This window comes from Poecilia mexicana, unplaced genomic scaffold (genome assembly GCF_051168715.1).
Source record: "Poecilia mexicana isolate PSO_F unplaced genomic scaffold, ASM5116871v1 scaffold_19, whole genome shotgun sequence".
In the NCBI taxonomy this organism is placed as follows: Eukaryota; Metazoa; Chordata; class Actinopteri; order Cyprinodontiformes; family Poeciliidae; genus Poecilia; species Poecilia mexicana.
The window spans coordinates 24,175,973-24,201,510 of NW_028263388.1; the positions used below are offsets into that span (position 1 = coordinate 24,175,973).

At 40.3% G+C, this 25,538-nt stretch overlaps 2 protein-coding genes across 2 annotated transcripts; one reads left to right on the plus strand and one right to left on the minus strand.

Annotated features, from left to right (window-relative positions):
* The first annotated feature begins 56 nt into the window (after positions 1-56).
* LOC148153762 (kinesin-like protein KIFC1) lies at positions 57-6,023 on the plus strand. Its single transcript, XM_088001084.1, has 11 exons — positions 57-144; positions 197-366; positions 1,336-1,429; positions 1,525-1,581; positions 2,405-2,435; positions 2,524-2,611; positions 2,876-2,953; positions 4,596-4,742; positions 4,869-4,979; positions 5,075-5,161; positions 5,268-6,023. Exons 1-11 carry the CDS (start codon positions 57-59, stop codon positions 5,508-5,510), a joined length of 1,194 nt encoding a protein of 397 aa, XP_087857210.1. The 3' UTR covers positions 5,511-6,023.
* A 3,257-nt stretch (positions 6,024-9,280) lies between these two features.
* LOC148153763 (uncharacterized) lies at positions 9,281-10,456 on the minus strand. The gene has a single exon (XM_088001085.1). It carries the CDS (start codon positions 10,454-10,456, stop codon positions 9,350-9,352), a length of 1,107 nt encoding a protein of 368 aa, XP_087857211.1. The 3' UTR covers positions 9,281-9,349.
* Positions 10,457-25,538: the final 15,082 nt, after the last annotated feature.

A 25,538-nucleotide genomic window follows, 5' to 3' on the forward strand; every position in this document is an offset into this window, starting at 1 on the left:
TTCTAACAGTTAGTGATGGTCCTTTCTGTGGTTTTGTTGTATTTTTGCAGACGAGAATGCCTAAGGAACAGGAGCCCCACAGACCTCAGGCAGCTGAAACCATTGTTATTGGCAAGCGGCCTGCTGCACCCAGAGCTCCGCCCTGTACACATAGGGAAACATCTGCATGGGTGCGGCTATGCCGCATCCCGGCTAGATGTCCACCTCTCCTCCAAGTCTCACCCGGAGTTGCCCGCCAGCCTGCTGACCGACATAATTAATAACATCAAGAGGGAGGTCACCCTCCGTCGGTTAGCAGAGCTGCGGGCATCAAACCCTCCGGTCCCGCTGGTGACATCCCACAACCTGGAACCCATTAATGAGGAGGTGGGTGGCCAGGGACCCTCGAGGTCCCCCTGGAGACCTTTTTTTTCAATGGACAGGGGCCGCATTTCATTGGCGGCACGTCACAGCGCAGCCTTACCGTCTCACAAACTCATGCTAATATACATTGTGGACAATCCAGACCGACTAAGTTTTTGCGTCAGGATTCGGGGGGGTGAGGGGGGGGAGGTTCTCCACCGTCAGTGGGGAATCTGTACAGGCGATGTCAGGTATCCTAATCGTGTTTGTGGAACTAAAATTCACAGATTTCCAAAATCTGAAATGGAAAGCCTTGGTTGGATTAAAGCTTGTGGACGACCGCATTTGCAGCTCAACCGTCGAAGGATCAATAAGAACAAAAACTGATTGCATGTTTGTTTGGATTGACAGGAATGTGAAAAAAGATTTGACATGATCTAGTAATTATATACTGCTCAAAAAAATAAAGGGAACACTCAAATAACACATCCTAGATCCGAATGAATGAAATATTCTCATTGAATACTTTGTTCTGTACAAAGTTGAATGTGCTGACAACAAAATCACACAAAAATCATCAATGCGTTGCTTCCTAAGTGGACAGTTTGATTTCACAGAAGTTTGATTTACTTGGAGTTATATTGTGTTTAAGTGTTCCCTTTATTTTTTTGAGCAGTGTATTTAAATCCTATCTGTGCTAAATATTTATTTACATAATTAACGTTGTATAATGTTTTTGACTATTTGCTAATTTTTGAATTTTAATGCAAAGCGGTAATTGTTTTGTAGATTTTCTTTTGATACTGTACAATATTCAACTACTACTTTTCATTCAAAACTTAATTCATGTTAACATGCGTCAAGTTTATTTTAAACTAGAAATGAATGAAATAAACAAGAAGTTAATATTGTAAAGTAGTTGGATTATCTGTGTGCTTAGATTTTCTAACAGTTAGTGATGGTCCTTTCTGTGGTTTTGTTGTATTTTTGCAGACGAGAATGCCTAAGGAACAGGAGCCCCACAGACCTCAGGCAGCAGCAACCATTATTATTGGCAAGCGGCCTGCTGCACCCAGAGCTCCACCCTGTACGTTAAGAATCTCTCCATGTTCAGCACCTAACCACCACCAACAGCAGTGAACAGACCTCATTGTCTTGTTTTAATTGTTTGGTTTTTATCAGCAGACAGACCAATTAGAGGTGCAGGAGCTGCCACGGTGGCTGCTGGCCCTTCCAGAGGTGAGATGTCCTCTTATCTCTGCACAACAACCCGGTGTTTGTAGCAGGTGGTGGTTCTGATGGCGATGCCTGAGTATAATGTTATGGTTCTGTTCTGTCGGGGTTCGTGAAGCCGGTTGCAGCTTCCAATGCTGAAGTTCTTTTAATGTTTGTCAAGTTTTTTGGCCTCTACAAATCACCTTGGCTTCTGCCCAAACTTGAAAAAGGGCTTGCTCCCATCAAAGAGACCCAGGACCAACTCATCTCAGTGTCATCTTTTTATTTCTCCTTTCTTTTTTTTCTTTAAATCACTGTACTTTCCAATACATGACAACCAAGCAGGTTGAAAACCTACAAACAAACAAAACAAATTACAAATTGCTCTTAAGTTTAAATAAACAAAATAAACTTGGTCCTCTGAATGCAGGTTGAATGTTTTAAAGTTCAGTTTCTACCAGTGGTGTCTCTGAGGGAACTTGAAGATGAGGTTTCTTTGTCTGTAGAGGTCATACTGAGCACAGGTGTGCTGAGTTGCCTTTTTGGCTCCTGATGGGCTTGAGAAGAGATGGGTTGCTGTGAGGTGCGTGCCAGTTGGGTGGAGCCGGTAATACTCACAAATACACCATTTACTGTTTTAACTTGACAATGTAGATGCAAAAGAAAAAAAATTGAAAATTATCTTAAACCTCTCTTGCTCAGATACTTAGGAATCAATACCATCTTTTTTTAAGCTTCACTGATTAATATAACCTATAAATGTAAGGCTGAAGCTGCTAAATTCAATAAATCAAATTAAATTTTGACTGAAAAAAGTGTAAAAAAAACTTCTGAAATTCTTGTGCAGGTGTGACTGGAGCCACCCGCCGCAAGCCATGGTACCTGAAGGGGAAAGTTAATGAAATGAGTTCAGTGTAGATTTATTATTTTTATATGATGCTAACTTTGGATTCCTGGCTTGTTTAGTGAGTATGAGGCGCAGCTGCAGATGTTGTCTGGAGTTCAGAATCGGCTTGAAGAAACTCTGAGAGAGAAGAATGTCCTCCAGAAGGAGCTTAAGGAAGAAATATCTAAAATGGTTAACTTTGGAAAAAGTTTGGCTCTCTCTTCCTCTGGATCCCAGGTCCTCCCAGCGAGCCAAGTGTGGCCACAAGGAAAACAGCACTGCGTGTTGACGTCACAGAATTACAGAGTTTAATCCAATATAAGACGATGCATAAACTTACACAGAAACTGCAGAACAACGGAGACATACATTCATTTGAATCAAGACATGTTAAGTTTTAAAACTAGCTCATTTTAAATTTATTTTCTTAACCTCTCCAATTTAGAGCAGAAAAACAAGGTCATGGAGATGCTATGGGACAGCCAGGAGACGGAGCTGCAGACTCTGAAGGTAAAGCAGAATCTGCTCCGACCTGCTGGTTCTGGATCGGTCCAAACACCTGAAGAATACGATGCAATACGAAATTAAGTTTTATCAGTGATTCTTGAGAATGGGGACAAAATGGGTTTTAATTTTCCCATAATTTTTTTTTTGTTTCTCAACCTTATGTATGCAAATATGTCAAATAATGTTTAGGAAATGTAAAGATGCTAAGGTACAGGCTCCAGTTGCAACATTTTTTTTTAAATTACATTTTTAATTGACCTGACCTAGAACGTTGTCATCACCATCTGACAAAAATAAATAAAAAATTTTTAATGACCCTATTAGTGATATTTTTACTCATTTTACATACAAATGCTTCTCAAGAAACAAAATAAATATTATTTAAAACCAAAAACAACAAAAAGACGGAGTTGACACAGAACTGAAGGTGGTGACCTTCAGTTCACCACCTACTGAGTAAAATGAAAAACTTGGTACATGTGAAGTAATGCAATTCATGTAAAATACATTAAAATGAATTAATTGCACATTTAAGTGAAATTTGACAATTTCACTGAAAGTCAGAAAAACTGATGGAGTTGACATCTGACGGAGTTGGAAAAAAAAGCCAAACTACCTCAATTTATATGATGTTATTCTGAAGGAGGCCATATTCATCAGGTCCATTAAATCTTTACAGTTTACCAAAATTAAGCTCTTATTTCACGAAATGTCATCACAGTTTTGTAAATTGTCAGTTGTGGAGTTGAGACATCATGGTTGTGACAAACAATTTAGGAGTAAAAACAAGAAAAAACTAAAGAATAACTTAAGCTAACCAGAGCTAACTAGCCCTCTTCGCAAAGGAAGAGAAAAGATGACGTCATGGGGTCCTCAGAAGTTCTGGTGTCCCCCAATAATGCCTGATTTTTTTTTACATTCTTCATTTCTGACGGTGTTGACAAAAACTAGGGACAAATTTCACTGGAGTTGGAAAATGTATAAAAATGATTTTTAATTCAACTTATTGATACCTCTATATTTATATGACTACTTAGGGCTTTTACAGGCATCATCCACCAACTACAATGTTTAAAATAAAAAAATATTCAGCAAATAGCTGGAAAATATACATTGTTGTGCTCACATGACCCAGGTTAGTTTAGTCAGATATTTGAAAAAAATATATTTTGTGTATATTTTATTCAAATGTTGTGCTTTATCCATAGGACCTGTTTTGTCCCTATTCTCAAGAATCACTGTTATTTGTTTAAGCCTGTCACAATCGCATAATAGATTAAAATGAGATAATTTTCATGTGGACAACCATTGTTGGACATGCTACCCTTTAATATGTTTTTTAAATTAAAGTCCTAACTGGCACTTTTGTTTTTTCCCTGTCAAAGCTGAATGATATGACAGACTTCATAACTTATTTTTTATTATTGTATTTTAATTCATTTTGGTTATGTTAAATGTTCTTTATAAATTAAAGCTTTTTTCAGTGTTGAAGAATGAAACGGCTTTAATATTTCATTTTTATTACAAAACTTGAAAATGGTCTCAAACTGACAATATTATTGTTTGTTGCAGTAATTTTGAGACGATTTATCATCTAGTGAAGTTTATCGTGACATGCCTGATTTTTGTTTTGTTTCCTCTGCAGATGAAGCTGACCCGACTGCAGGCCACTCTGAGAGACGGAGAAGAAGAAATCAGCTCCCTGAAGGAAACTGTGGCGGAGCAGAGAGACGAGCTTCACGCCCAGGAGATGGAGCGCCGGCGGCTCCACAATACCATCCAGGAGCTGAAGGTGAGTCGCTGCTCACCCCTGAAGGCCCAAAAGATCTGGGTCCTGTTTTATTTAACTGCTGTTTGCGCTGTATAAATTTAATGTCTAACGTTGAATAAAGCTGAAAAGAGAATCGTTTTGTTTCAGGGTAACATCAGGGTGTTTTGTAGGGTTCGTCCACTAGAAGATGGAGGCCTGAGTAAACGCATCCAGCTGGCAGCCAGAGACAACAAATCTATACTGCTGGCCAAAACCGAGGTGGGAATAATGTAGCAAAGATCTGCCGCTTATCGCCATGCCAACACAAAGATATCAGACTGTTTAAACTGATCTTCCTTTTTTTTGCCCTTTAGTCACATACGGGTAAAAAGGCTGAGAAGCAGAAGAACTACCACTTCAGTTTCGACCGGGTGTTCGGGCCTCTGGCTTCACAGCAGGAGGTGAGCAACATGCGGAAGACATCAGTTCCTCGTTAACAACACCTGCTGTGATTCTGTCTGTTCTGAGCTGCAGAGGAAAGGCCTCATGGGAAGGTTTTGTTTTCAGATCTTTGACGAGATCTCCCTGCTGGTGCAGTCAGCTCTGGATGGGTACAACGTCTGCTGCTTTGCCTACGGCCAGGCAGGAAGTGGGAAAACCTACACCATGGAGGGAGAGGAAGAGGACGACACGAGGGGCGTCATTCCCAGAGCCGTGGAGCAGATCTTCAGAGCCGGGGAGAAGCTGAGCTCTCAAGGCTGGGAGGTTAGCTTGGCTTCACCTGATTCAGTTGTTTTTAATGTTAACTAATAAAGTCCAATTACACCTCTTAGTTTTATAGTTTGGCCACCATCCTGCAGAGGGTGCCACTGGTCAACCTTAAGCAAAGCCAGTTCATACAGAAATAAAGATGGCGGGACCATAACATGGTGGGAAAGGGAAATGGTTCAAACAGATTCTAGTTTGGGATGCAAATGCACTTTATGTTCTATTTATAAATATAAACACTCAATAAGCTGAGCTGCAGGGCAGAACAGTGACAACTTCTCATTCAAAAATTATTGATTTGTTGCAAAGAGAAAGCAGAGGGAATGTTGAGTGAATGCACTTTATAGTGCAAAATTTTAACATTCCTTCAAAAACTAAAGTACTTCTGTATGAACATCTCTGTTCATGGATAATTAAGTCTTTTGCATATGTTCATTTTTAATTTTTCTATTCAGCAACCTGAGACATTCCTGTTTTATTCATAACTAATATATTTAAGCTGATAACATTTAAAATTTCTCACAATTTTATATATAATGTGAAAAACCACAATTTATTTATATATATATATATATATATATATATATATATATATATATATATATATATATATATATATATATATGTATATATATATATATATGTGTGTGTGTGTTTTGTTTTTGTTTTTTTTTACTTGGAAAAGCAAGTGTTATTCTGTGTACAGCTCATTTTCCACCACACTCAAAGTGTGTGACAGACTAACATTTGCCAATCCAGGATTTTTTGTATAATAAACAACTAGAAGATTTCTGAAGAAATTTAAAATGGGCCTGCTAAAATGAAGAACCCCTTGGTTGGAACCCAGCGTCCTGATGCTAGGAGTTGGCATCAATGCTAAAGTAAACTATGTTCCCTTAGCTATTTTTTTATTATTCTTAAATAAAGGAAGCAGCTAAAAAACTTATTTCAGGGAAAAAGGCACTGCCTGCTGTTTGTACTAATGTTAATGCACTGCCTTCTGATTTTTACTTTTGCAAAAGTAAAAGTCAGATGTTTACTTGGTGGCACTTGGTTACCGGAGCTAATCTCTTAACAGTTAACAAATATTGTTATTGTTCAAAAATAAGATTTCCTCTGCTCATTTGAAATGATACTTATCTTATCCTAAAAATTGTGCAGTTGGTGAATCTTGCATAAGAGAATTGTTTTTTTTCTTGGTGCTAAATATGTTATAAAACACACATTCAACACAAAAGTAAAAATCTGATTTATACTTCATGGCAGCCTGTTACCAGGAAAGAAAAACACTCATCTCTTAACACCAAATTATTAACAAGTAATGTTGTGTATAAAACATACTGCAAGTTCTTTTGAAAAACTGCTTAGGTACAAGAAATTTACAGTTGGTAAATTTTGCAAAAGTAAAATTCTGTTTACCTCATGGCACGTGTTGCTCATCTCTTAGCAACAGATTAACAACAAATATTGTTTTTGTTCAAAAAACATAAGATGTGATGCTCTTATTTTGACAGCCCAAAGTTGTTGTCTGTTTAGGAGCACCAAGTTTATTGAGTCATAAGGAACTTACTGTTTTTGCTCTTGTGCCATTTTATCTATATTAGGTTTTCTGTCAAGGTGGTCTCACTTTAGTTCTGACTGGAAGCTCTGTCCTCCTCTGTAGGAACTGAGTTGTCCTCCATCTCTGTAGTTCTCTGCTCACCTCAGTGTTTTCTATAGTAATTAATCCTCTCTGAAAACTCATGAGACAAAATTTTCTCTGTTTTGAGTTGGACACAAAACTATGGAGGACCAAAACTGACATAATAATAAATAAAAGAAAAATGTATAAATAAAAGAATAAATGTATATCGGACATAAATAAATAAATGTATACATAGATGGATTTCATTGGAGAAATGTGATTCTCTCTCTCTCTCTCTCTATATATATATATATATATATATATATATATATATATATATAAATATATATATCAATCAGGCTTTCTTGTATCCGGGCTGGGGCAAGTTACAACAGTGCAATTGAGCTATGCAGTGTGGGTCCTTAGGCAAGACCTTTGGAGCTATATAGCCTACCTCATACCATGAGAGACATTGATAAGCACGACATGCCGGCTCAGACGTCGCCCGGCCAAACAAGGTCTGCGTCAGGTGCTGTCTCAAATCTTCACCAGTTTTGAGACGGTCAAACTATTTGGTTTAGCCCCCTTTGCAACCTGGCCTTTGCCCTGTAGGTCAGTGAGCCTCCGGAACTTATTCTGTCTTTTTTTTTTTTTTTTTTTTTTTTTACTTCTGAGCTGAAATGACCTTTCTGCTATTTTTATGGCTGTGGGAGTAGTCAGCAGCACCTGGTATGGCCCGTCCCACTTAGGAAAATACGCCGAGATGAGAGTATAGGCCAAAATAGTTTGTTTTTGTTTATTTAAGTTAGCTTCTCATATAATCAGCTTAAGTAGCTTCCTCATCTATTTACCATTGATTATTAAACTGTGACAATCTATACAGCCTTCCAAATAATGTTTAAAAAGGTGTAAGTTTTGATGTACTTGTAATATTAATGTATAATTTTACCAAGTCTAAACATTGCGTCCAGGGCCTACTAGTTCCTCCAATACATGTTTTAATCTGCTTTTCACAGTACCATTTGTTCTTTCCACCAACCCTGCACTCTAAGGATGATAAGCACAGTAGTTTTTCAATGTCATTCCCAAGTGAGTAGCCATATTTTGTATCACTTGTCACTGTAAACAGTCTGTGGAATGTTGTGTTTTGGGACAATAGTTTTGTAAATAGCTTTAGCTACCGTCAAAGTATCTGCATGCTGTGCTGGAACTTTTTCTTTTTCAACCCATGTAGAAAAAACAGCGATCATCATCAAAAAACCCACTACTTGTTAACTCAAAAGTTCATAAACAAAAATGTTTTTTTTTGTAAGAATTTATATTATATTATTATTATCACCACATTTCCCTTTCTCCCCCCTTTTAACACATGGCATTGCCCATGTGTCACAATCACTTAAGCTTCTAATAAAGTGTTTGGGAGGATTAATATTTAAGTCAGGTGAACTCATAGGTTTGTAGAAGATATTTTAGCAGACAAGTCTTTTAATTGCAGGATTATATTTTGGTTATTCTTTGTTAAATTCAGCAGCTTTCAACATTTCTATCTAATTCCATCTTTAATTTAACCAAATCTCAAATCCTCTAATCCAAGATTTTTCTTTTTGAATTTGACTATAAATCAAATCTAGATTAAAATGTTTTAGACTGAAATCTAGAAAGCGTTGCTTTTATTCACAATCATCAATTTTTAGTAGCCATTTATATCTATCAAGTTGCTCAAAGTCTCAGACTTTCACTTAACCTTGCATTTCAGACAAGTTGACAACGTAAGTTTTTTATATCTAATATTAAATGGTCAATAGTTTCATCCGTTACTCAATTTTGTAGTAACATTTCTCTCTCCTCATAATTGTCATTCATCCAATATGAAAAATCCCACAAAAACAATCGATTTGTAGATTCTTTATAGAATTAAACTCTAAATTAAATTCTTGAGTTAAATTCAATTATCAATTATTTTCAACACTTAGAGGTGTTTAATTTATTTCCACAGTAGTATTCTTAAAATGAATTATTGGTCACTTGTGAGGTGTAAACCTAATTTTGGTAACGTTGATATATATATATATATATATATATATATATATATATATATATATATATATATATATATATATATATATATATATATATATATATATATATATATATATATATATATTTATTTATTTTTTGCACCGTATCGCACAGAAATTCAATTTCTTTTATGATTCTACCTAACGTATCCCAAGCTGCACATATGTCCACCTTTACATCAATTTGGTGTGGTGGCTTGTCTTTTTGGGGTGTGATAAACTCTGATCATGCTGAGGATTACTCCTTTTTGAGGTCTTCTCACTCCACCACCCCTCCTGTTGTCCCGTGCAGCATTCTTTGAAGTGCAGTTTCTTGCCCAATGGCCAGTACTGCCACAAATCCAGCAGCCAATTGGATTGCGTGGATTTTGTGGGGTATTATTCTTGGGTCGTCGCCTATTGCGACCTCCTCTGTCTCTGCTTTTTCCACGGCCTTTCATCGGTCCGTTGGAAAAGGCAGAGGTTCCTAAACTTCCAAATTCATCCAGCTGAAAAACATCCGACCCTTGCTTAGGTTTTTCAAGGATTTTTTCAGCATGAATTGCCCACGTGTTTAATTGTGAGACAGGGACAGTTTCAATTTCAACCAGGTGTTTTCTTATCCATCCCCCAATTTCAGGGCGAAAGCCCGTCAGCAAAGCAATTTTCAGTTGCTGCTGATATGCACTGGTGTCATCTTCATTAAAAGTTATCCCACTATGTATTTTAAACTCTTTTTCAAAACGCAAACAGAAATCATCTACTCCTTCTCCAACTATTTGTTTTATCCCTGCCAAGTGGCGGTAGTTTGCTTTTTTGCGAAAATTTCTTTTGACTCTTTCACATAATGGATCCCATTGTGCTTTGAATGCTTCACTCAGTTCTGGATTAGCTCCCATAGGGTATTTTATTGGGCCTAATCTACCATTTTGATCAGTTATTTTCCCCGTATAATTCCCTCTTACTTTTGCCCAGTCTTTCCCTAGTGAGGACATTGCAGCTTCCCCTGCTTCTGTCCCATTTAATCTATAGGAATGAATTAAGCCAGTCATGTCTTCTACCCATATATCGGGATCCTCTGCTGCAGGTGTTATTCCTTCCACAGCTTTCCTGGCCTCTTCTAAGGTCCAGGGTCTGAAAACATATAAGTCTTGTGCCCCTTCATCTAGTGAGGGGTACAGTCGTGCTGCTGAGACCGCAGCGGCTGATACTGGGGCAGACGGAGCTGCTGCAGCGGTGGGGGGAGGGGTGGCTGCAGGAGCTTGCGCTCCCTGCACCGCTACAGCAGTCCGTGTGCTTTCTTTCATTCTTACAAATAAGTTCTCGGATTCTTTTAACCATAATTTAGCACAACTCAACTCCTCCTCCTTTTTCGCCTTTTTTCTTCCTCTTTTTCCCATTACACTGTTCTCCAAAGTTTTTACTACAATTTGCCATTGTTCAAATTTTAATTTCCCCTCTACTCCATATTTCTTCTTCCATTTTGTCATATATACAGTGCTACCAGGAAATCTGGACAGCACGTACTTCTCATCCCCTTCGGGATCTTCAGCGAGTGAGGAATTACAAGAATTCGTGTTTCCCATTATTTAAAGTACTTGCAATTTTAATTTGAAAAATTATTAATTTATTTACCTTTGGTTTGCTATTTTAGCTTCAAAAATTTATTTATTTAAATTTGGTCCAGGTTCGTTGACTCCTAGGGAGTCCTATGAACTGGAGTTTGTTTCAGTAGGCCAGCAATTAAAAATACCTTGTTGTGGTATTCTCCACTTCAACTCTTTCGAGTGGGAGAATCTTGCCTTTGCATCCACAAGAGGTTTGCTGCTTACAACCCTACTGTTTTATATGAGGTAAAATACCGAGTGGTATTTAAACCTCCATTCACTCTCACTTTCACACTTTTTGTGACGGAAATTAAGCGCCTGTCGTCGCCGGACTCCGCCGTCCGTTACCACGGGTATTAGCCAGGCCCCGCAACCTAACAGGACAAGGTCTCCAACCTTGCACAGCACCAGGCTCCGTCCGCCTGTTACGCGAAAACTTTGCGCTAGGACTTTCGCTATCCTACGCGGATTTTGTGCATTAATTTAGTTACCTGTTAGTCTAGAATTTCCAGGGTTTTATATACGCGCAATGACCCCCAGTCACTCGCCACACTTTTTTTTTTTTTTTTTTTTTTTTTAAAACAAGAATCACTCACCCCTGTTGCCTTTCCTTGGAGTCTCGTCAACCTTCAGGTCCCAGCAGGCAGGCAGAGTGTCAGTCCTTGAACAGGTTCTGAAAAGCTTCCACTAGGAAGCTTGCCGTGCACGGTCTCTGGCATCTGCCTTACCCGCTGGAATCCTTCCGGTATGTTGAGCTCCGGCTCGAAGGACCAAATTATGTCAGAGTTGACACCTATTAAACACAGCAAATAACACAGGAAAGACAAGAGAAAGTTAGATTCTTAATACTCGCGAGGAGAACAGACAGAGATGTGCTTTCAGTTACAAATCTCCTACTGCTCTGAAGCACATTTGCCTGCCCCTCTCTTTTTATTGTCTTTAGGATCCCTAATCACAGAGAGCGCTGTAACTCTAAAGGGAGGGGGAAAGACACTTCATCACACAGTCACAGCGCCAAGATTATCACTAACTAACAGCACAATCTCTCGCACTAGCTTATCCAGTTCCTGACCCAGGATCAAGCAGGACAAGTTGTACATCTTCACGGCGATGGTTTTATAGCTAAGAGGTCAAAGCAGGGCGTTCTGTGAAGAGCTGCTGTCACTGCTCTTCTTCAGAGAGGCCTTCTTTGAAAGCAAGCCAGAGTTATTAACAATACAGAAACATTCCTTAAAAGAGTACATAAACTAAGAATATATAAAACAGTATAACAAATAGTTGATAATACAATTTACCTAACAGGAACCAGAGCACCTTGATGAAAAATGGGCTACTGGAACAAGACGGAAATGGGCGAGAGACGAAAACATGGATCTGTTGGAATGCTACTACTCAAGTAACCCTAGTCAGAGGGGCTACATGCAAAGACTGAGGGAGGAATGGTTACTTCGACACCCACAGTCTACAATGACTGCCAAACAACTAGTAGCTCAGTGTTCCAACATCCGCAAACGGCAACTGCTATCACAACTTGAGATTGACAAGGTACAACACAAATGCTTCGGCAAGAGGGAGGAGCCCGGATGTAAGGTCAGGGGGGAGTTAACTACAACTCCCCACCCCGAGACTGGGTATGCAGCCCCAGTAATGAACGAACTATCAAAGCTGAACGAGACAGCAACTGACCTGAGAGAGAGAATCGTGGCCTGAATGAACACCAGGCAACCCCGACGCCAATTACAACGGCTGAGTGAAGTACCGTCAGAAAGTCTCATTGAAGATGTGAATGCAGCATTGAGAACAATCCCTACCAACACCATAACAGAAACCAATGAGCTGATATACAACTCAGCATCAGTGATCCTTGAAATGCTTGGCTATAAGAGCAACCATGAGACCCAATATCCATCATGGAAAAGACGGTTAGAGGCTAAGATCAAGATAACAAGGAGGGAAGTGAGCCAGCTGTCAGAGCTCCTAAGGGGTGCAATGAAAAGATCAGTACCCAAGAAGTACAGCCAGATGCCCATACCTGAAGCACTCGAAACTGCCAAACAAAGACTCCAAGCCTTGGCCAGCCGCCTAAAGAGATACACAAGAGAGAATGAAGCCAGGAGGATTAACCGGCTCTTCTCCACCCAACCAGCTAAAGTGTACTCTCAATGGCAGGGTACTAACAACAGAGCAGACCCACCAAGGCTGGAGACTGAACAATACTGGAAAGGCATATGGGAAAGGGAGGCGTCCCACAACAGCAATGCACAGTGGCTAACCTCTCTACGAGAGGACCACAGCAACCTCCCTGAACAACAAAAACTGGACAGCACCAGGGCCTGACATGATCCATGCCTACTGGCTAAAGAAACTCACTGCCCTCCATGAGCGACTGGCAGCTCAACTGAACCAGCTGCTTCAGAATGGGACTCACCCTGAATGGTTAACTGAAGGGCGCACAATCCTGATCCAGAAGGACCCCTCAAAGGGTTCAGTCCCATCCAACTATCGGCTCTCTACAACATGGAAGCTCATGTCAGGCATCATAGCGGCTAAGATAAGCGGACACATGGATAAATACATGAGCACGGCACAGAAGGGCATCGGCATAAATAGTAGAGGAGCCAAACACCAACTCCTTGTAGACCACACAGTCGCCCGAGACTGCAAAACCCGACACACCAACCTGTGCACCGCTTGATTACAAGAAAGCCTATGACTCAATGCCACACACCTGGATCATTGATTGCTTGGAGATGTACAACATCAATAGGACTCTAAGAGCCTTCATTGCAAACTCGATGGGGCTGTGGAAAACCACCCTTGAAGCCAACTGCAAACCGCTTGCACAAGTGTCCATCAAATGTGGCATATACCAAGGAGATGCTCTGTCCCCACTGCTGTTCTGCATAGGCCTGAACCCCCTCAGCCAAATCAACAAGACTGGCTACGGATACCGACTTAAGAATGGGGCCACAATCAGTCACCTCCTCTACATGGATGACATCAAGCTGTACGCCAAGAGCGAGCGAGACATCAACTCACTGATCCACACCACCAGGATCTACAGCACTGACATTGGGATGTCATTCGGACTAGAGAAGTGTGGCCGGATGGTTACAAAGAGAGGGAAGGTCGTCCACACAGAAGGGGTCTCACTCCCAGAAGGAACAATAGCAGACATAGAGCACAGCTACAAGTACCTGGGAATACAGCAAGCAAATGGCAACCTCGATGAGGTCACAAGGAAAGGAGCCACAGCCAAATACCTCCAACGAATAAGGCAAGTCCTGAGAAGCCAGCTCAATGGCAAGAACAAGATCCGTGCAATAAACAGCTATGCCTTGCCAGTAATCAGATACCCTGCCGGAATAATTAGCTGGCCAATGGAAGAGATGAAGGCCACGGATGTTAAGACTCGGAAGCTACTAACCATGCATGGAGGGTTCCACCCCAAATCCAGCACCCTGAGACTGTACACAAGCCGTAAGGAAGGAGGCAGAGGACTAGTGAGTGTGAGAGCCACTGTCCAGGATGAAACATCCAAGATCCATAAATACATCAAGGACAAAGCCTCAACGGACGATGTGCTCAACGAATGTCTCAGGCAATGGGGAACAGAGGACAAGGTGCTGGAGGAACCATCATGGGAGGACAAGCCCCTACATGGGATGTACCACCGACAAATAACTGAAGTGGCTGATATCAGGAAATCCTACCAATGGCTGGAGAAAGCTGGACTCGAGGACAGCACGGAGGCCCTCATCCTGGCCGCCCAGGAACAGGCCCTAAACACCAGAGCAATAGAGGCTCAGATCTACCACACCAGACAAGACCCAAGGTGTAGGTTGTGCAAGGAGGCCTCTGAGACAGTCCAGCACCTAACAGCAGGATGCAAGATGCTGGCAGGGAAAGCGTACATGGAACGACATAACCAAGTGGCGGGCATAGTGTACAGGAACATCTGTGCAGAATGTGGACTGGAAGCCCCGAGGTCAAAGTGGGAGACACCCCCAAAGGTGGTGGAGAATGACCGAGCTAAGATCCTGTGGGACTTCCAGATCCAGACAGACAAGATGGTAATGGCGAACCAACCGGACATTGTGGTGGTGGACAAAGAACAGAGGAAAGCCGTCGTGGTGGATGTAGCAATACCAAGTGATCACAACATCAGGAAAAAGGAGCACGAGAAACTGGAGAAATACCAGGGCCTCAGAGAGGAACTGGAGAAGGCCTGGAAGGTGAAGACCACAGTGGTGCCTGTGGTCATCGGGGCCCTCGGGGCAGTTACCCCCAAACTGGAGCAGTGGCTACAACAGATCCCAGGAACAACATCAGACATCTCAGTCCAGAAATGTGCAGTTCTAGGCACAGCCAAGATACTGGAGGAGAACCTGAAGCTCCCAGGCCTCTGGTAGAGGACCCGAGCTCAGAGGATGAAAGAGACCACCCACGGAGGGTGAGAGGGGAATTATATATTTTTTTTATATCTATCGTTGAGAATGAGAATCTCAATCGATGAATCATAATTTGTATTGACACACGGAGCATAAAATCAGCCAAGAAAAGCATTCAGACTTTACTTATTTTATTCACTTTCAGTGCTGAAAGGAGACACTTTACCATTACATCCGAGAAGAGTTTCTAAAAAAGTCTGTGCAGCGTCTGAGAAGGAGGGTAGCTGATTATATCAATCAATCAAATTTTATTTGTATAGCACATTTCAGCAGCAAGGCATTTCAAAGTGCTTTACATAATTAAAATAGAAACGGAAAGAAAGAAACAGAACCATAACATTATACTCAGGCATCGCCATCAGAACCACCACCTGCTACAAACACCATGTTGTTGTGCAGAGATAAGAGGACATCTCACCTCTGGAAGGGCCAGCAGCCACCGTGGCAGCTCCTGCACCTCTAATTGGTCTGTCTGCTGATAAAAACCTTAACGATTAAAACAAGACAATGAGGTCTGTTCACTGCTGTTGGTGGTGGTTAGGTGCTGAACATGGAGAGATTCTTTTTTTTTTTGTAATTCAAATTTTTTATTGATTTTCTGAATATTATCTCACATAAAACACAAATACAGAACAGAAAAAAAAGGCTGGTGCACCACCTCCCACCCCCCAATACCCAGGGTACAGTCATATATTATATGTATGTTACAGTGTCAATTCAAAAACATTCAGTAGTTGAGAAAAAGTTAGTTGTCCGGGAAAGTCAGACTTCATCCAGATACATTACTCGAAGCCGTAGTTCTTTTCAGTGAGTCCCAAAAGCTATCCCATTCCATGTCCCTGTTCCCATCCATGTTGTTGAGCATGACTTCATAAGAAGCTGTATCCGTCATTGATTTAATCCACTTTGTGGTCTTCCAATGTCTTAAGATGATCCTGCAGGCTGTCACCAGACCAACCATCACAACTGTAAAAGCTCCTTTTGGGGTGTTTGGCATTTGAGATCGGTCTCCCAGTAAACACAGTTCTGGAGTCTGAGGGATCTCTGAGCCAAGCCATGCACTCAGAGCCTCCAAAATTTTAATCCAAAATGGTGAAACCAGAGAGCAGTCCCAAAAACAATGCAAATATGTGCCCACTTCTTTCTTACATTTCCAACACATATTGTTTGACATTATTTTCATTCTGTGTAACCTCGTAGGTGTATGATAATATCTATGTAGCACCTTATACTGTATAAATTTACTTCTGGCCTCTTTCACATATTTACCACTCTCTGACAGTACCCTCAACCATCCTTCTTTTGTATACTCTTTTCTCAAATCTTTCTGCCATAGAAGTTTAATATTTGACGATTCACTACTCAGATTATAACTTAGCAGCTTATAAAATTGAGAGGCAGTTTGTCGTTCACGCGGCATCTTAATATAATTCAATATATCATTTTCTACAATCTTTTTAAATTTTGAGGTAACACAATGTCTCATCTGTAGATATTTCCAAAAATTTGCTTTACCTTCCAAATTAAATGTGTGAGTAAGTTCATTGAAGGACATGAATTGTCCATCTTTGTACAAATCCCCAATGACGCATATGCCACGTGAATGCCACTGCCTCCAAAACACAGGTGTTTTACCAATGCATATCTCAGGATTATTCCAGAGAGATGCATACTTCTCTACCTGATGTGGAAGCTTTAACAGTTTGTGTACCTTTGACCAAACTTTACAAGAATGAACATAAACTGGGTTTGTTGTGTCGACCTTTTGAGATAATTTGTGTTTAGGGTCAAACAGCAAACATATATCCCTTTCAATATGTAACCATTCCTGCCCATTCTCACCTTCCCAATGTTTAACTAATTTTGCCATTTCAAATGACAAGCAATAGAGCTTAAGATCTGGAAGTTCTAGGCCGCCCTTTTCCTTAGGAGCATATAATTTTTCTAATTTTATTCTCGCTCTTTTACCTTCCCACAAAAAATGTTTAGTTAAATTTTCATACCTTTTAAAAATATCAAGTGGAATTGTAATAGGAAGCATCATAAGCACATAAACTGAGGGGCAGTAATCATTTTTATAACATTAATCTTACCCCATAATGTTAGTTTTATCTTCCCCCACTTTTCAAAATTTGTTTTAATTTTTGAGAGTACCGGATTAAAATTTAGTAAAGGTAACGCTTCCAACTCCCAACTGAGCCTAATCCCAAGATACTTCATACCTTCAGGTACCCATTTGAATTTAAAATCTTTAACCATGTGTGAATTGCATAAAGAGGACAATGGCATGGCTTCAGATTTAGCCCAATTTATTGAGTACCCTGAAACCGTCGAATACATCTGTATAGTGTCCATTAGGTGCGGCAAAGATGTAAGTGGATTTGTTATAAGTGATAAAATATCGTCTGCATATAAAAGCAGTTTGTGTTCTTGTTGTCCCCATAATATTCCTTTGATGTCCTTATTTATCCTAATGCTCACTGCTAAAGTTTCAATAAACATGAACAATAATGGACTGAGAGAACAACCCTGACGGGTCCCCCGTGATAAGTTAAAAAAGGATGAAATAGTACCATTGGTTATGACAGCAGCCTTTGGTTCTTTATACAATATTTTGACCCATTTAATAAAAAAGGGTCCAAATCCAAAATTTGAGAGAGCCGAAAAAAGAGAGCTCCATTCCACTTTATCAAACGCCTTCTCCGCATCTAAGGAGATGGCAACGACTGGCTCCTCCTTTGACTGACTCAGCCACATCAGATGTAACAATTTTCTAATGTTATCGGAGGAGGAGCGGGTTTTCATAAAGCCTGTCTGATTCTGATGAATAATACTAGGAAGGACTTGTTGTAAGCGCACAGCCAACACCTTGGTTAATATTTTACAGTCTACATTTAATAAACTAATTGGCCTATAATTTGCCGGGTCCGTACTATCCCTATCCTTTTTTGGAATCAAGGATATCAGAGCTTCATTAAAAGTAGGAGGCAGCTGTCCTCTCTCAAAAATCTCTTGATAGACCTTTTGTAACACTGGAGCAAGAATATCTATATACTCCTTGTAGTATTCTGATGGAATACCATCATAACCGGGGGATTTCCCCACCTTCATCGCTGAGATTGCCTTCCTAATCTCCTCTTCAGTAATTGGTGCTTCCAACCACACTACATGCTCCTGAGATAGCCTTGGTAGATTGAGTTTGGAGAGAAAAGCATCACTTTCTCTTTGGTTTGTCTCGTTAAACACTGAAGATGTATACAATGTTTCGTAATATTGTTTGAAGCCATTGTTTATGTCTTTTGGTAAGGTTACTAAAGTATTTCCTTGTTTAATGGCAGGGATTGTGTTCAAAAAATCCTCTTTTTTAACTTGTCTTGCTAATAATTTGCCCGTTTTCTCCCCTCCCTCATAAAATGAAGTTTTCAACCTAAATAGAGAATATTCCACTTTTTTGTTATAAATTTCATTTAACTGAAACTTAAGCCCGCAAATATCTCGATAAAGTAAATCATCATAACACCTAGCCAGATTGTTTTCTTTAAGTTTGATTTCTCTTTCCAATTTATGAATTTTACATAGACTCTTTTTTCCTCCATGAAGTGTATGCTATAAGTTTACCTCTCAGAAATGCCTTAGAGGCCTCCCATGCAGATTGAACATGCTCTGTACTGCCAATACTTATTTCAAAAAAGTATCTCAGGTCCTGCCCCAACTGTTCTTTAACCCTATCCGGACTACCGGATCGCCGGCGCTCAGAGATGCATACATATTTTTCAAATGCCGGTAGAATTCGAACCACGTAAGGTAGAACAATATTTATTTATTTATATAAAAGCGTAAGAATTATACTTACTTTTCCGACAATCCACATGTCCCAGAAGCGCTGCATGCTCCACTTACGACTTCATAGATTTATAATAAACGGAGGATCCACACATGTATACATTGCATCCCTCTATATGGTTTTTAGATCTGCGCCATCACTTCCTGGTTTGGATCTCCCATTCTCACGTCGACAGAGTAAGATATCGTGAGATATTTTCACAGGACTACATATCCCATCAGGCTTTATTTCCGGGTACAGTGTGCTGTACCAATCACATTGTGCCACGTAGCGCCACGTAGTGTTACCTGGCATACAAAATGGAGCCGGGTGGGCGGTACACGTTTTTTTTTTTATTCTTTAGATCTTTATTGAGAAACGGTAACAGTACAAACATCCTAAACGGTGTAAAATGTACGAAAAAATACACAAAATCAATTAGACAGACGCACAACATTTCTATTTTGGCTTTGGATACATGTTATAAACTTGGCTGTATGTGCAAAACTAACTTTTGCAAAAACTCAAAATACAATTTATGTGGTTCATCAGGCCTCAGTGCAACTTTTTTATATAGACAACTTTCCAAAAAAATATTAGGAAATTGTTATATTTGCAATATATTGAAAAAAATTATGAACCGAATGATGGTTTTGTGAGTTTTCTTTGCAGTTTTTAGCATTTTATTTTGTTGTTATGGATTAATAACATATAAATTATGAAAGACCTGGATTTAAGGATTGTATTGATGTATTGGTTATTGAAATGCTCCAAATAATGGCTGTGCAGCATCCAAAAATGTAAAAGTAAGCTCATGCGAACCTTTATAATTGTAGTCCTGTAAAATCGAGACATTCATTCTCCATCTTGAACCCCTTATATTCCCCAGTCCTAATCTTATGCATAATTCCGTAGCTGCATGGTCAGTGAGTGCAATAGTTTTAATATCACAGCTCCGTACATTATTTACTATGAGTTTTGAAACCAAAAACAGATCAATCCTAGAATAGGATTTGTGACAATGAGAATAAAATGTGTACTCTCTTTTAGACGGATTGATTAACCTCCAAACATCTACTAGACCCAAATCTTCCTTTAACATATGAACTGCATCTCTTCCTTTAGAACTAAGTGAACCTTTTGGTGTGCTTTTATCAAGAATAGGATCCATAACTTCATTAAAGTCCCCTGCTAATATTATTTGTCCTTCCATATCCCCCAATATACTATTTATTTTGTGGAAAAAATTAGGGTCCTCCTTATTGGGTGCGTATATGTTGCAGAGTAGGACCTTTATCCCTTCCATCATTGCTTCGATGCAAACTATTCTACCCTCTGTATCTTTAGCTTGTTTTATCAATGAAAACTGAATATTTTTCTTAATAAGAATAATTACTGCATTGCGAGCACTTGAGTGAGAGCTATGAAAAATATGTCCTACCCAACCCATCTTAAACTTGGACTCTTCCCCCTCATTTAGGTGAGTTTCTTGGAGAAATATTATATCGGCTTGATTCGTCTTTAAATAAGCCAATATTTTGCGCCTTTTGGCTGGATTTTTGCATCCATTAATATTCCAAGATGTGAATTTTATATACTTCCCAGTCATTGCAGATTATAGATTGATACACATTTTAAACCTGTAATAAAACACTCTGAACTGATATATCTATACCCCGGTCCCCTAATCCCCAACCTACTCTGTGAGTGCACCCAGCCAAAATGAAAACAATTTACATGGGCAATAAACATTCCCGTCATGTAAACGGATAGAAACATTAAAAAAACAAACAAAAACCCTTAAAACCTACTCTATTGCTGCTGTCTACTGCAGCTGAAAAAGAAAAAAGAATAACTAAGAGAAGAAACCTTATCAGGTCCGTGGACTCTGCTTCTCTCTGTTCATGATGACAGGTGGCGAGGTCCGCCTCCCAACAGTCAGACACAACATCTTCTATGGGGCTCCTGGGAATTACATCAGTCAGTTGAATTTGGGGTGTCCTCCCCCTGCTCGTTCTCCTCCTGGCTCTCCTCATTGAAAAACTTCTCTGCTGCTTTCGCCGAGCTGAAACTTATATTTTTACCCTTCCACCTCACGTGCAGCGTGGCTGGAAACGCCAGGGTGTATTTAGCGTTGCGCTCTTGCAACTTCTTTTTCACTGCGGTGAAAGTCTTCCTCTTCTCAGCCAGTTCTTTAGTCATATCTGGAAACGCTGATAACCTGCATCCTTGCCACTCAAACCCGCGCTTCTCCTTAGCTGCCATAATCACTTTATCCCTCGCTGATTGCCTCAGGAATCGAATAAGAACCGGTCTCAGGGCTCGGTTCGGGTCGGGTAACGGTGCGAAGACCCGGTGGGCTCGTTCAATCTCGAACTCGCCGTCATCACGAACTCCAAGACCCTCGGTTAACATCTTCCGAACACAGCTCAAAAGTGTCCCATCAGTACCGATGGTCTCTTTCAACCCAATAACTCTCACATTATTCCTCTTACTGTGATTTTCGAGAACTTGCATGCGGCCCAGCATGGCTTCCATTAGCTTGCTTCTCTCACCAACTGCGGTGTGCAGCCGCTCCGAAGTGTCCTCCAAGCGGGAAATGCGTGTTTCAGCCTCCGTTAGCCTTTCTTGCATTGCAGCCACCGCTGCATTCAGTTCCGACGTCGTCTGCTTTATTGTGGAGACATCAGCAGCTACGCTTTGTAGCATGTTACTCATTTTAACCACTTCTGAAAGCAAATTCGTTATATTAGGAGGAGGAGGTGTTTCCCCCTGTTCGTCCTCATGTGGAGGGCTGTTGCGGGTCGACATGCGGCCTGTACTCTTTGAGTGTTTCGTTGCGGCCATTGCAGGATTAAAGTACTTTTTTCCCCAAAAAGAAGTCCACAAGCCTATACTGCTCCCTCACTTGCTGAGAACGGTATCAAATAAGAGCCCCTTACTACAGTATCGTCGTCTAATTACATGTCGGGAACGGAGAGCCGTTAGCCAGCTGCCATCTTGTTCGCCTGCCCACGTGACTCCTCAACATGGAGAGATTCTTAACGTACAGGGTGGAGCTCTGGGTGCAGCAGGCCGCTTGCCAATAATAATGGTTGCTGCTGCCTGAGGTCTGTGGGGCTCCTGTTCCTTAGGCATTCTCGTCTGCAAAAATACAACAAAACCACAGAAAGGACCATCACTAAGTGTTAGAAAATCTAAGCACACAGATAATCCAACTACTTTACAATATTAACTTCTTGTTTATTTCATTCATTTCTAGTTTAAAATAAACTTGACGCATGTTAACATGAATTAAGTTTTGAATGAAAAGTAGTAGTTGAATATTGTACAGTATCAAAAGAAAATCTACAAAACAATTACCGCTTTGCATTAAAATCCAAATATTAGCAAATAGTCAAAAACATTATACAACGTTAATTATGTAAATAAATATTTAGCACAGATAGGATTTAAATACAGTGCTCAAAAAATAAAGGGAACACTTAAACACAATATAACTCCAAGTAAATCAAACTTCTGTGAAATCAAACTGTCCACTTAGGAAGCAACGCATTGATGATTTTTGTGTGATTTTGTTGTCGGCACATTCAACTTTGTACAGAACAAAGTATTCAATGAGAATATTTCATTCATTCGGATCTAGGATGTGTTATTTGAGTGTTCCCTTTATTTTTTTGAGCAGTATATAATTACTAGATCATGTCGAATCTTTTTTCACATTCCTGTCAATCCAAACAAACATGCAATCAGTTTTTGTTCTTATTGATCCTACGACGGTTGAGCTGCAAATGCGGTCGTCCACAAGCTTTAATCCAACCAAGGCTTTCCATTTCAGATTTTGGAAATCTGTGAATTTTAGTTCCACAAACACGATTAGGATACCTGACATCGCCTGTACAGATTCCCCACCGACGGTGGAGAACCTCCCCCCCCTCACCCCCCCGAATCCTGACGCAAAAACTTAGTCGGTCTGGATTGTCCACAATGTATATTAGCATGAGTTTGTGAGACGGTAAGGCTGCGCTGTGACGTGCCGCCAATGAAATGCGGCCCCTGTCCATTGAAAAAAAAGGTCTCCAGGGGGACCTCGAGGGTCCCTGGCCACCCACCTCCTCATTAATGGGTTCCATGTTGTGGGATGTCACCAGCGGGACCGGAGGGTTTGATGCCCGCAGCTCTGCTAACCGACGGAGGGTGACCTCCCTCTTGATATTAATTATGTCGGTCAGCAGGCTGGCGGGCAACTCCGGGTGAGACTTGGAGGAGAGGTGGACATCTAGCCGGGATGCGGCATAGCCGCACCCATCTGCGGGACAGGTCTGTCCCCTGATATTGACTCGCCCTGTACCGTAGTTGGCTAATATCCTCCTCTCCTCCAAGTTCACAACACCATGCACTTCCTGCAGGTGTTTCCCTATGTTGTTAAATTGCTGGTGACATTCCGGGCAGAATCCCATCCTGGATCAATCTGTCAATGACAAATAAAATCAATTTTTAATTGTTATCAACATACATACGGTAAGTATTTAAGCATAACAGTTATGCGTCACATCCAGGGTAGCTTGCTACCAAGTGAGCAGCTGGCGGGCGGGCTGGCTAGCGCCAGCTAGCCGGCTAGTTCATAGACATAATATAAGAATAGACGCCTCATGGACCGCTCTCGCCTATTGTCGCTGACGAGATTTAGGGCGGCCATCTTGGAGCGGTAGACCACTCCACTCAGCCTTTTGTGTTTAGCAGGCAAATGACGTATCAGTGCATTTAATCGATCAAAACACGCTTTTTTGTTATTGGAAACCATATATCAAAGCTAAATTTATAAACAATTGTATTACTCAAGTATGTTTTTAATACATAGTTCAGCATATTTAAATATGATTAGTGGCTATAACAATAGAATAAGAAAGAAATATTCTGATATCGATGTATGATGAGCATATTACAAAGTGTGTATAATTTATTATAATGCATATACAAACACAAATAATGATTAATACTGAGTAATATATATTGGATACACGTTTATATGTACATACACACACACACACTGACGTGTTGTTCACTATATACACATTTTTTTTCAGCCTACGAGTTCTAGCTTCAGAGTGATTCCGCAGCTGAGATCGAGTCCAAAATCCGATGTGAGATTCATACCATAGACATAATATAAGAGTAGACCCCGCATGGACCTTACCAAGCTCCGTCCAGAAACGCCCCTCGACAGTCCCACGTGGCTGCATGTCTCACAAACAAAGCATTGCGGAGCTTAGTTTCTATGTAAACATGGCGTCTTTCGTTTCAACTGACTCTGCAGAGTATTTCTGAGTCGATTAGTGTAGCTTTTCTGTGATTTTCAAAAAATATCAGCCACGACAATGGACAGGGGAATCAACAAGTTCATGTCATCTTTTTTGGACGACATCAAGGTGTTTTAGCCACGCGATGCCTCCAACATTGTGTGCATCACAGCTAAATTCTACCGATCAATGAGGAAAACAGCAGATCCTCACACCCTCAGCATAAATATAGCTGTGGACAAGATCACTGATGCCTATTGTTCTTGCGAGGCTGGGCAAGTCGGGCATTCATGGTTTTGAGGGTTACTTTTGGAATCGGTGATTTCTGATGGCAAATGTTTGAGTGTGCCTCGGCCTGATACTCGGTGCTAGCGTGGCTACTTTACAATATTAACTTCTTGTTTATTTCATTCATTTCTAGTTTAAAATAAACTTGACGCATGTTAACATGAATTAAGTTTTGAATGAAAAGTAGTAGTTGAATATTGTACAGTATCAAAAGAAAATCTACAAAACAATTACCGCTTTGCATTAAAATCCAAATATTAGCAAATAGTCAAAAACGTTATATAACGTTAATTATGTAAATAAATATTTAGCACAGATAGGATTTAAATACAGTGCTCAAAAAATAAAGGGAACACTTAAACACAATATAACTCCAAGTAAATCAAACTTCTGTGAAATCAAACTGTCCACTTAGGAAGCAACGCATTGATGATTTTTGTGTGATTTTGTTGTCGGCACATTCAACTTTGTACAGAACAAAGTATTCAATGAGAATATTTCATTCATTCGGATCTAGGATGTGTTATTTGAGTGTTCCCTTTATTTTTTTGAGCAGTATATAATTACTAGATCATGTCAAGTCTTTTTTCACATTCCTGTCAATCCAAACAAACATGCAATCAGTTTTTGTTCTTATTGATCCTACGACGGTTGAGCTGCAAATGCGGTCGTCCACAAGCTTTAATCCAACCAAGGCTTTCCATTTCAGATTTTGGAAATCTGTGAATTTTAGTTCCACAAACACGATTAGGATACCTGACATCGCCTGTACAGATTCCCCACTGACGGTGGAGAACCCCCCCCCCCCACCCCCGAGTCCTGACGCAAAAACTTAGTCGGTCTGGATTGTCCACAATGTATATTAGCATGGGTTTGAGACGGTAAGGCTGCGCTGTGACGTGCCGCCAATGAAATGCGGC

Coding starts and splice junctions, on each gene's coding strand:
- LOC148153762 (XM_088001084.1), top strand. CDS start 57: ATGCCTAAGGAACAGGAGCCCCACAGACCTCAGGCAGCTGAAACCATT. Junction 145..196: donor TGCACCCAGAGCTCCGCCCT/GTACACATAGGG, acceptor CATCCCGGCTAG/ATGTCCACCTCTCCTCCAAG. Junction 5,162..5,267: donor CTCTGGCTTCACAGCAGGAG/GTGAGCAACATG, acceptor TTTTGTTTTCAG/ATCTTTGACGAGATCTCCCT.
- LOC148153763 (XM_088001085.1), bottom strand. CDS start 10,456: ATGAAAGAAAGCACACGGACTGCTGTAGCGGTGCAGGGAGCGCAAGCT.